This window comes from Cyphomyrmex costatus, unplaced genomic scaffold (assembly GCF_001594065.2).
Source record: "Cyphomyrmex costatus isolate MS0001 unplaced genomic scaffold, Ccosl1.0 scaffold273, whole genome shotgun sequence".
Classification (NCBI taxonomy): Eukaryota; Metazoa; Arthropoda; class Insecta; order Hymenoptera; family Formicidae; genus Cyphomyrmex; species Cyphomyrmex costatus.
In genome coordinates, this window is record NW_017276833.1 from 1,221,696 (window position 1) to 1,233,744 (window position 12,049).

The following is a 12,049-nucleotide window of genomic DNA, read 5'->3' on the forward strand; positions in this document are numbered from 1 at the left end:
AATTTATTTTTTAATTTTTTTTAAACACAATTTTGTAATTCTAAAACCTGTAAAATATGCAGCAAACTGAAATATTTGTATGTCCTATGTATTACATAGAAGATAGAAGTGTAAAATAATTACTGAATCATAACGGCCGAATGTCTAAGGGCTTTCAAGTCATATTGATAAGCGCTAAATAGCATGTATCCAATCGAACCGTGTTCAATCGTGTGCAAAGTAACGACAAAAGTAACTGTAAATTTCGTTACCGTTACCCAAAAAATGTAACTCGTTACCGTTACAGTTACCAAAAAAAGAAAGTAACGCAGTTACCAGTAAAGTTACCAAAAAAGTAACTTGTAACTGTAACTTCGTTACAAGTAACGAGTTACTTCCATTCCCTGGTTATACTGCGTCTCTTTCTGAAAATTATTACAATTAATTTAATGGACTCTTGAAATTAAAAAAACGATTCAAAGTGTTAAAGGTAAATGAGAGTCAAAAGAGTAATTAATTAGCTGCAATATTAGAAATAATTATATATTCAGGTAATAAAATTGTCAATTTTATATTATCGCTCTAAACAATATACGTTATTATTATTTTTAATATTACTCTTAATGAACTGCGTCTAATTCTCGCGTTAAATCGTTCTTGCTGAAAAGCACTAAACTGTAAGACCGGAATCAGACTACGCATTGAAAATTGAGATTGAACATTGAAAGATTGAATTTTGGCTAATCAAAATAATAGGAGTTAAAATTTCTTTATCCTCATTGGTCAAATTTCAATTTTCAATCTTCAATCTCAATTTTCATAGTCTGATTCCGACCTTACACTTGCATTTGCATGTGAATGCACCCAAATAGATCACGTGATAAAAATTGGCGAATATCAAGCGTCAATTTTAATCATCTGATCTATTTCGAGTCGAGCGTCAGCATGAAAAGATACCTTAAAACGGTTGCATGCGAATGCACCTTGACTCGTGAAAAAGTTCACGCGGAATCAGAACGCGCGGAAAGTGAAAAATGAAAAAAATTGGTTCGAAATTACGTTATCGCTGCCCAGACGTGCCTACGTAAACACGATTGAAATGTTAAAAGAGCCTCCTAAATGCATTTCGAATTGTGGTTGGCTGCATTGCGTGAGGTTTCGAAAAATCGGGAAAAATGGACGCCGAGAATGAGTGTATCACTTTTATCTGAATCCTCGTCTCGGCAGTAAAAATGGGCAATCAATTAGTGGGCATCGCGCCCAGCCAAATATTTCCGGTGGAGCACTATTTGACAGATCACAGTGATTTATTATTCGACGTGAAGTAAGTACTCGGTTGAATTATTCCACCTTAACGTGTGCATATGTCTGCTCGTAAGCACTGTGCAGAGCGTTGGAGCCGCGTGTTCAAGTGATATCTAATAACAGCCTGTTAACACTTCGTGATATTTCTGTTACTTGTAATCAATATTAACAGATATATACCACATGCATTGTAATCAGGTGTCCACGCAATGTTCAGTTTTCTTTTAAACGTTACAGTTGATATTGACAATATTATTATACATGGACAGTTTAATATGCCAGTAACTTTTCAAAAGAATTGATTGTTAAAAAAAGAAATTTAATTATGATTTTTAAAAAAAGTTAAAAAATTCACTGACTTCTCAAACTGCCCTTGTAAGTAATATAAAAATATTATCATTATAAAAATTATAGTTACAGAGAAAAATGAAATATTTTAATAATTGCTATATATATGCGTAAAAAAGTTAATGTTATTTATGGAAACCTTGAGAATATTGTTTAGAATTAACTGATCATGAAGTGATGTTAATTCAAACTCTTTGTTTACAATGCTCCTTGTTATTTATAGTTTAGGAAGCACTCGATTTTTTAAAGTGGCTCGGGCCCGCAGTCTGGAGGGACTGATAGTTGTAAAAGTGTTTGCTATTCATGATCCAACATTGCCATTATCTACTTATAAGGATAAACTGGAGGAGATCAGGTCAAAGTTAGCCTCCGCTGTCAACTGCCTACCATTTCAACGAATGATTGTAAGCATTGTAACATAGAAACACTATAAACGTATATTGCTTATTTTAGCACAACTAGAATTAATTGTATGCTTGGATCAGCTCACAGAAAAAGCAGGCTCAATTATGCGGGAGTATGTCAAATATTCTCTTTATGACAGGATCAGTACTAGGCCATTTTTAACGAGCATAGAGAAAAAGTGGATCACTTTCCAAGTGTTATACGCTCTTAATCAAGCTCATAAGGTGAGTAATATGCATATATTATTTAAAAAAGCTGTTCAAATTACAAAGACAATTATTTTAAAATCTTTTATAAAATATGTTTGTAATAATACTTTTATTTTAACTCGAGTAGCTCATCTTAAATCTTATCTATTACTTTTTTATTTAAATAATAATATATATTGTTTTTGATTGTAATTTTTTAAAATAAATATTTTTCGAAATCAATATTAAGTTTATAGAGGACATATAAGAGTCAGTTAAGAACAAAAACGAATAAATAATATATACAGATATAAAATATGTTGAATTGTATAATTAAATTGAATTTAATAGTTTTATAAATATTTTTTTTTTATAGTTTGGTGTTTGTCATGGTGACATAAAATTGGAAAATATTATGATAACTAGTTGGAACTGGATATTACTCACGGATTTCGCTAGTTTTAAACCAACTTATTTACCAGAAGACAATCCTGCAGATTTTTCTTATTTTTTTGACACTTCCAGGAGAAGGTAAAATCTTTACTAGAGCCGTCTTCTTTCTTTTTTATCTTAATGGAATAATTTTTAATATATTTTCAGAACCTGTTACATAGCGCCCGAGAGATTTGTGAAAACATTATCTTCAGAATTGAGCAATACATTGTTATTACCAGAACAAGAAGTAAAGACAGGTGATTTGCATCCAATGATGGATATTTTTTCTGCAGGTTGTGCTTTAACAGAGTTGTATAATGAAGGACATCCACCATTCGATTTTTCACAACTGTTAGGTAGATATATATTTTTATAAATTTTGATCTTTTTTTTTTAATTGAACTGTCAAAAAATGAGTGAAATATAAAAAACGATGTTATTTACAAATCTAAATTTTATTAATGTGATGTTGATATATTCAGCATATAGGAACAACGAGTATTCTGTAAGCAAGCATTTAGATAGTATAGATGATCTAGGAATGCGTGAGCTGCTTAGTTCAATGCTGGAAAGAAATCCATCAAATAGGAAAAGCGCAGAGATCTATCTGGCTCAAACTAGAGGTATCATCTTTCCGGAATATTTCTATTCCTTCCTCCAGTCTTACATGCTTATTTTCTCTGCGGCTCCAATTTTATCACCGGATGAGAAAATAACACGGTTGAAGAAAGATATTGGCAATATTATAAGTATACTAAAGGCGGAAGACAGTGAACGGATGAAAACAAGCGAAACAAAGCCTATGGAAACTGCCAAATCTGGTCAGTGTGAGAGTAATGTGGGATCAATTAAAGATGATTCTGGTCACAGCGAAGAAAATACGATGATAGAAGTTGACAGCGATCAAGGTTCCGATAAGACCGATTTGAATCAAATTGATATAAAGAACACAGCACAAGATATTGGCAGTGATATTCAAGTGGACGCAGATCCAGAAATGAAATCGTCCGAAGATAGCAAACAAACTTGCGACGTGGAATCCAAGAGATCAATGTCTACCTCGAGTGAGATTCTAGAAGGACTTGTTATCATAACTCAACTTGTTACTTCTTGCATAAGAGGATTGCATTACTCGCAATCTAAATTGCATAGTTTAGAGATATTATTAGAATTGGCTGAAAATGTTTCTGACGAGACAATTCTCGATAGAATATTACCTTATATCGTAAGTATTAAAAATGCCAATTTTAGAATTTTTTGAATCGAAACGATAAATATTAATATTTAAATAATAACAGTAAATATTAATAAACACAAATTTGTATTTATTGAGCTAAAAAAAATGTTTTAATGTGAGTAAATTGTATTTTTTATTTTATATTACCAATTATTGCTTACGTATATTTTTTAAATGTTATTTAGTTCCATTTGGTTCATGATCCGGCGCCGCGGGTGAGAGTATCTGCGATACACACTTTAACAAAATGTTTACATCTTGTGAAATCGATACCATCTTCGGATGTGAACATATTCCCTGAGTACATTTTACCAGGCTTAGCACACATAACTCAAGACGAAGCAGTTATTGTTAGAGCAGCTTATGCGGAGAATATTGCTCATTTGGCGCACATTGCTCTGCGTTATTTGGAGAACGCTCATCTATCTAACTTAGGTAACAAGGAAGGACCAAAGCCCAGTTACGACAGTGAACTGCAAACCTTGCACGAAATGGTATATTTTTCTTATTTCGTAAAAGGACTAAAACGATATATTTTCGCTGAAATTTTCGCTATTTGAATTATATAACTAAGACACTATCGATTAACTTAATAATATGCTGTCATCTCTCTATCTTAGGTCCAACAATCGGTGTCCATGCTGTTAACCGATCCTAAAAATTTAGTAAAACAAACATTAATGGAGAATGGAATAAATAAATTATGTGTGTTTTTCGGAAAACAGAAAGCCAATGATATTTTGCTTAGTCACGTTATCACGTTTTTAAACGATAAGGAGGATAAGGAACTGAGAGGTTCTTTTTTTGAATGTATAGTCGGTGTAGCCGCTTATGTCGGTTGGCATAGTAGTCCCATATTAATGCCACTTCTGCAGCAAGGTTTATCCGATCCTGAAGAATTTGTAACCACAAAGGCCATAAATGCCATGGCAACACTTACTGAATTGGGTCTACTACATAAATCTGCTCTTTATCAGTTATTATCAGAAACTATGGTCTTCCTGGTATGTTACCGTTATAATATAAAAATCTTTGATACATATAATGATTCAAGTTATAACTTCTAATAGATCTTTTTACAAATTTAGGACATTTTCTTATTGATAGATCAACAAAATTAAAATTATAGAATTTTATTAAAATTTTGATAAATTTCAGATATTATTTAAAACAAATTCTTTGAAAATAAAAAATTAGTCAAGACAATAAGCTTATTTTTAAAGACTTTAGTTAACATTTAAAAGCACCTTGCGTGTTGATGTAATTAATTTGCACTGTCATTTTTTTATAGGTTCACCCAAATCTTTGGATACGTCATGCAACCGTTGGCTTTATTTCCGCGGCAGCAAGAACTCTGAATGTGGTGGATGTCCAATGTAAAGTCCAAACGATGCTCCAACCGTATCTGAAACATTCATTGATCCAGATAGAAAAGGAGATTTTACTGCTCGAAGCACTTGTATCTCCTATATCTAGAATCGTATACGATTCCATGGTGAAGTATAACGATGTGGAGGAATTATTTCAAGTACTTGAACAGAGGCAAGCAGCCAGAGCAAAAGCCATAACGGGTGTGGTATCGCCACAATACAATGACATGAGTACCTCTTTAAAAAATGTAAATAACATTGATTATATTTAATTTTAAAAATAACATTGAAAAACATTTTACTATATTGCCATAAAATTAAATTTTATAATGAAATAATATGTTGCGTTATACATCATGCAGCAAAAAAATTTAAATAAATATGTATTATTTATTACTGCAAATAAAGAAGATTCAATAAAAAAAGCATACCGTTCTTTTTAGCTTTTTAGGCGATTGAGTTCGGAATCAATGACTGAGGCAGTTGAGGATCAATTGCTGATTATGAAACCTCACTTGATGAAGATCAATAAATATCGTAATTCTGCGGACACGAAGCAAAATACTATCAAACCGACAGTGGATGGAAAACTGGAGTTAAGTCCAGTGAAAGATAGGATAAGACATCATGTCGTCGTATTATATCCTGATAATAAGGGAGATTTAATCCTGCCATCTTTTAAAAGATTGGATCGAAGAACATCAGAGACTGTCGGTACATACGCAACGATGAATCAAGAATGGCGTACGATGTTTGCAGCTCAAGATAATGCTCAGGTATTACAGTAAACGATATCGACAATTCTTTGTTTTCTATATTGCCTTGCTAATTCTATATTTATAATAATTTTTCTTATATTGTCACAGCACACTATTGTTAAAATGTCAGACATGACTGGAAGCAGTGGCAGTCCCAGCCAAAGCATACACAGTGGAGACATCCATTTATCTCCGCATCATTGCCTATCAGATATGACCAGCATTAATTCTCTTATGAATGATCATTCACTTCACGAACGATCTTACATACAATGTAAGCGAAGTTAATGCAATTATAATACGAAATAATAATAAAAATAATAAATAATGAAAAAAATTTTAATTAAAAAATTTAAATAATGTTTGTATAATTTTTATGTTTCATAAAATAATAGAAAAATATTAAAGAATAATGATTTTGCAGATAGATGTGCTCCCTGCCGATTAGAAGTACGGCAATTAACGTACCGAAAGCAAGAGCAACATGTAGCAGTGTTAAGAGCAAAACGTTGGGCTAACAACGTCGCCTGTGAAACTGGTAAATAAAAATTAAATCTTTACAGATTACCATCAAGCTGTATCGTATGATTATCATGTGCTTTTTTATTCATTATCGATGTTGGCTAAAAGGCTCCACATCACTGCCAAAGGATTGGAGACCTCGAGGAGTTCCTGTCGCGCATCTTCATGAGCACAGAGCTGCAGTGAATAGATTAGTTTCGATACCGGACACTAACTTGTTCGCAAGTAGTTCCTCCGATGGATGCATTAAAATTTGGGATGCCAGTAAGATGGAGGGACGAAATATTGCTAATCGTTCCAGGTACTGTTTTTCTTTTCCAAAACAAGTACATATTGCAGATGTTTTGATTAATTTATTATATTATTTGAAATTAAAAAATTGAGTTTTTAATATTTATTTCTTGATGCTGTACTTTACAGACAAACGTACATGCACAGAGGAGGCCCGCTGGTTGGCTTAACTGTGTGCGACCAAGGACAATCTTTAGCAAGCTCTGCGAGCTCGTCTGGAACAGTATTCGTACTTCGGATTGAGCCAAACTCGAGTAAAATGAGCTTAATTGGCACTCGTCAATTGGATCCCCAGGTGATTAGAAAATATCCGCAACAATATAAAATTTCAATGTATATAAATCTTAAAGAAATGTTGCTTGCAACTAATTCAACAGGAAGAAGGAAGTGCTGTAGATCTACAGTATCTAGATTCCGGTTCGCAGTCCGTTCTTGTGTACGCCTCATTGTATGGTTCACTGGTAGGTTGGGATCTACGATGTCCTGGTACAACATGGCGCTTAGAAAATGATTTAAAGCACGGAGTTATCACGTCGTTTTGCGTAAACAGTCATCAGCAGTGGTTAACCCTCGGCACGAGTTCCGGTATCCATACCTGTTGGGACTTGAGGTTCCAACTGCCAATAACGAGTATCAAGCACCCAAAAGGTAGATTATCTCGCCTATTTTATTTTCTATCGTGCTCGATGCGCTCGAATAATTTCATTTAAAATGGTTTTTAATAATGTTACTTGTACCGTTTGTAATGCTATTTATTGTGTCCTTCAGGCGCAAGAGTACGAAAGGTAATCACGCATCCGACAGAGCATTCGTGGATAATTTCGGCGGTACAAGGTAACAATGAGATATCCATGTGGAATCTGGAGACCGATCAACGACAGATGGTTCTATGGGCGTCAAATGCACCGCCGTTGAGTCGTACTCAAGCCGGTCACACCGTTTGTGCCATGCACGCTGGATGTATCGATAGTTCAGGTTTCCTTTTAGCTGGCGGTACCGATATGCGATTACGCTTTTGGGACTTTGATAGACCCACCGCATCTTACGTTGCTCTACCCGCCGCTAACGATGTCCTCACTCCAAATTCGTTGGCATACGAGTCAGTAATCGATTGAATATAAAATTAGTCACTCAATATATAATATTTATACTATTCTTGCTTAATGACATACGATATTGCTTCTTTGTTTACAGTTTACGTTTGATAGACGGAACAAATGTTGTGCAAGAGGTATTAGTGGATGACGATTCTAACCCGTTGTCTGGAAGTGACACAAGAGGAAGAAACATGGAGGAGAGCGGTCCCGAAACTCCACCCTCTGGTCAGCACGACACGATCTCTGCCGTGGCTATGTCGAATACGTGCATTCTCACCGGTAGCACAGATGGTCTGATACAAGTCTGGAAATGATTATTCTTTTTGGTCCAAAATTCGATTACAAAGTTCCTCGCACAGGCGATAAAAGATTTTATCAGTGTAATGCGGAATTTCTTTCCACTAATAACAAAACCATTGTGATCCAAGTAAGGAATAAGTTATTCTAGAATTCAGATAAATCATCCAGCGATGCTGGACATTGATCGTGATATAATTTATTTAAGGGCAGTCACGCGGAGGAATTGTGATGGCGGTGCAATTATGATATAATAATTCCCATTTTGACAAAAACTTGTCAAAGAATCATATATTTTTAACAATTCCGTGTGATTATCATTGATGATAGGTCTTGTTGAAATTACAATATCATATGTGTGTATTTTACTGAGCAAAAAGAAAGTTAATTCTACAAATCAAATTATTTTCATTTGTTTAAAAATTTTTTAAAAGTTGAAAATCTTATTTCGAAATATAATTTTATAGATTAACTATAAATGAGTAAAATTCTCTCGACTGTATTTAAATTAAACTTTATATTGTTCAATTTGCTTAGACGATTTTATTAAGATGGCTTTTATCGCTTCTTTAAACTACACGCTAATAACGTACACACAACACCGCCGTGCTGTACCGAACTCTGTGATCCTGGACTGTATATAAAAAGAGCATGTAATATATATGATATTTAAGACTATGATTACAATTGTGCTACGAAGGCTTGCATTTTTTAAGAAAATTTGAACGTAAGCTTACATTACAATGTAATATAAAATGTATATAGCTTATTTTTATACGTAAGAAAGGAAAAAAAGAGAGAGAGCTCGGAGTATTACTGATTTGTAGGCAAATGGTGATGACATAGAAAGTCGATGTTACATAGATCTATAGATAATAAGTCTTTGAACAGTATCTAAGTTAGCAGATATTTAGTGGGTCCATACGCGCATTTGTTTAACACTAAAAGGTAAATAAAAGTTATACGGATATAAAGTGACTTTGCACGATGGAATGCTCTTAAAATGTCCGAGAAAGTTATATTTAGAAACTACATTTTTATAGTTTTCCATTGTATTCTTTAGCTTTGTTTCTTTTTGGATTTTAAAAGCTATTTTTTATAGTACGATAAGTTTTCTAGTCTCTTTTTCTTGTCTTTATATCTAACAAATGCGAATACGGACCGAGAAACGAGGAGTAATAAAGTTCACGTACAAAAGATACAATTGGTGGACAATTATCTCCTCGCTTCGTACTTGATGAACGTATACGTAGCTACATGTATGTAATCGCGAATATTTATATGTATACTAGCATTATGTTTGCTAGCATTGTCATGGACACATACGTACACGCATACTGACTGAAATACTCATAACCGGTGGACGTATATACTGTCTAAAGCTATACATTCCAAAAACGTCCTCTTCCAGGAAAATTTTACTCTATATACTATAGTATAAGTTACGTGTATTATATATTTTGAGTAAAATTTTTCACTGAGGAGAGGACGTTTTGGAATGTGTATCCTAAAACTACGTTGTTATAATAAATTCATATTTTTAACGCACGAAATATTCTCACTTGCGTTTGGCACGGTAGATATGAAATCCAACCGGAAATTTCCTTTACCATGGACAAACAGGTGCGGCGGGATAAGGCACGCGTCCTGGGAACGCATACGAATCCGCATTTATAGTCCTGCAGATTTGTTTCCAGCGCTCCTTACCACCTCTGCTTTCACGATACGGGCCGTTTGCGTAGTATCCGGTATTTTGATTGTCGTAGGATTGCTGGGGAAACCATAGATCGAGCCAGGGTTTACAAGAAACTGAACTGACTAATAATAACAACAGAATGATTAACTTCATTTTAACTCTATTGTTTGAAAACTTCAGTCATAATCTTTTAACAATCTTCTTATGATGATCTGGAAGAAAAAAGATTATTTTTATGAGTATTTTAGATTATATTTATATATTTAAATTTAATCGTTTAGTTTTGCATTATGTTTTAGGATTGTATTTTAATTCCTAAACTCTTTCTCTCTCTCGTGTAAAAATGTTTAAAACTTTCTAGTTTTATATCGAAAACATTTTTAATCATTTTTTGAATTCTTGATATTTTTATAAAAATATAATGTACTTCTTTTTATACAGATTTATATAAATCTATTAATTTAAAGTAGAGTTTTGTTGAGATTCAAGAGAGAGTCATTCGTTTACAATTTCTTGAGATTTACTTGATTTCCTGAAGTTTTCTATTTTTTATTATAATTGAAAAAAAATGGCACGTAATTGAAATAATTGGAAAGATTATTATATTTCTTACTATTATTCAGTTTCCTTTGATCTCTCTGATTTGCGTGATGATAGAGGATCTGTAGTAGGTCCAAGTGAATGTTCTGCAAATAAAAAACAAAAGTTCAATTAACAATTTGATTGTAGTTAACGCTCGCTGATTGTACCACTTCTGACAGGTGTCACAGCGCACTTAGTAATACACTAAAGTGGATATAAAAACAGAGACAACGCGCATTCACGCACCAAAAAACCACATAATGAGCGTCGTTACGTCACGGCGTCAATGTTTTCTTTCACACTTTCTGAAATTGTGGGATTAACAACGATACAATGTCTTTTCTGAAAACTCCAGTATCTTGCCAATTGTTATTTATTTCAATTGGTTCTCTAACTATGAAAAATAATTGAAGCCACATGTATGTACATATGGCATCTCTGATATAATGGATATAATAATATATGGAAAAAATACTGATAATAATTGACTTTTACCTAATCGCAAGCAGCTGTAACAAGCACTACTGCAATGGAGAGATGCTGGATGCTTACTGCCGATTTATATACTACTGGCCTATCGCCCTACCGCTCAGAAAAATGCGCAGTTGGTGATGAATTTGCATTGCCTTTTGATGAATGATCTTGGGATATCGGATGCGCGCATGTATTCAACTTGCTTTAGTAAGAATATACAGTAATCTTTTATAAAATCATACATAAATTAAAGGGAGAAAGCATGAAATGACGCAAAAAATCTAACAAAACTTACAGTTACGATTCATATAATTGAGATACGTGATTATATTAAAATCATAATTGAATTATTAATCAAATATAGATGAACAAAATTATTTAATTCTATTAAATCATAGATTCAATCATCGGAGATTTCTTCTTAATTATAGACTAAATACCGATGAGAACAAGCCATTTAAGGTCGAGCTGGATCTTGGATGCTTCTATAATTTCGTGTAAATTTATATTGCAGTACTATCACGAGTTAAATTGACTAACAAAATCTAATAATTTTTTATGCTCATAGCATCTTGGATAATTAAATTTAAATAAATTATTTACAGATTTTTAATATGCCCCCATTCATAGATTTTAATGTCATTCAACATATTACTAAGATCCAAGATGTTATGAGAAAAATTGTTAGATTGTTAGTCAATTTAACTCTCGTAATAGTACTGCGGTAGTTTCTGTATACGTAGTATATAAATTCACACGAAATTATAAAAGCATCCAAGATCCAGCTTGACCGTAAATGGCTTATTCTCATCGGTATTTAGTTTAAAAACTCTCACAGTCCAAATAAGGTTTGATATTCTTAATTATAGATTTTGATGTCATTTTATTATTTTTTTTGATATCCTAGAATCACCTATTTGACAGATATTTTGAACATTTTGCATTTATATATTCGAACATATATATTTGTCTTACAATATTTTTTGCATTACAGATTTTCAGAGTTTCGATTTACATTCATGAGAACGATTGAAGCTTGGATCACACACGAGATGGATTCTAGAT

The 12,049-nt window shown here is 33.1% G+C and overlaps 1 protein-coding gene and 1 long non-coding RNA gene across 2 annotated transcripts; one reads left to right on the plus strand and one right to left on the minus strand.

The window, feature by feature from the left end:
• Positions 1–1,211: 1,211 nt before the first annotated feature.
• On the plus strand, positions 1,212–8,522 carry Vps15 (vacuolar protein sorting 15). Its single transcript, XM_018540884.1, has 18 exons — positions 1,212–1,303; positions 1,856–2,036; positions 2,118–2,261; positions 2,602–2,756; positions 2,826–3,016; positions 3,143–3,430; positions 3,674–3,885; positions 4,083–4,391; positions 4,518–4,901; positions 5,189–5,515; positions 5,711–6,043; positions 6,134–6,299; positions 6,450–6,563; positions 6,656–6,848; positions 6,968–7,133; positions 7,216–7,486; positions 7,607–7,937; positions 8,033–8,522. The coding sequence occupies exons 1-18, from the start codon at positions 1,212–1,214 to the stop codon at positions 8,247–8,249; spliced, it is 4,074 nt and encodes a 1,357-aa protein (XP_018396386.1). The 3' UTR covers positions 8,250–8,522.
• A 158-nt stretch (positions 8,523–8,680) lies between these two features.
• On the minus strand, positions 8,681–11,054 carry LOC108774743 (uncharacterized). The gene is made up of 3 exons (XR_001940735.1): positions 11,006–11,054; positions 10,542–10,614; positions 8,681–10,140 (listed from the first exon to the last, which is right to left on the minus strand). It is a non-coding gene; the product is annotated as an uncharacterized LOC108774743 (long non-coding RNA).
• Between the last annotated feature and the right edge of the window lie 995 nt (positions 11,055–12,049).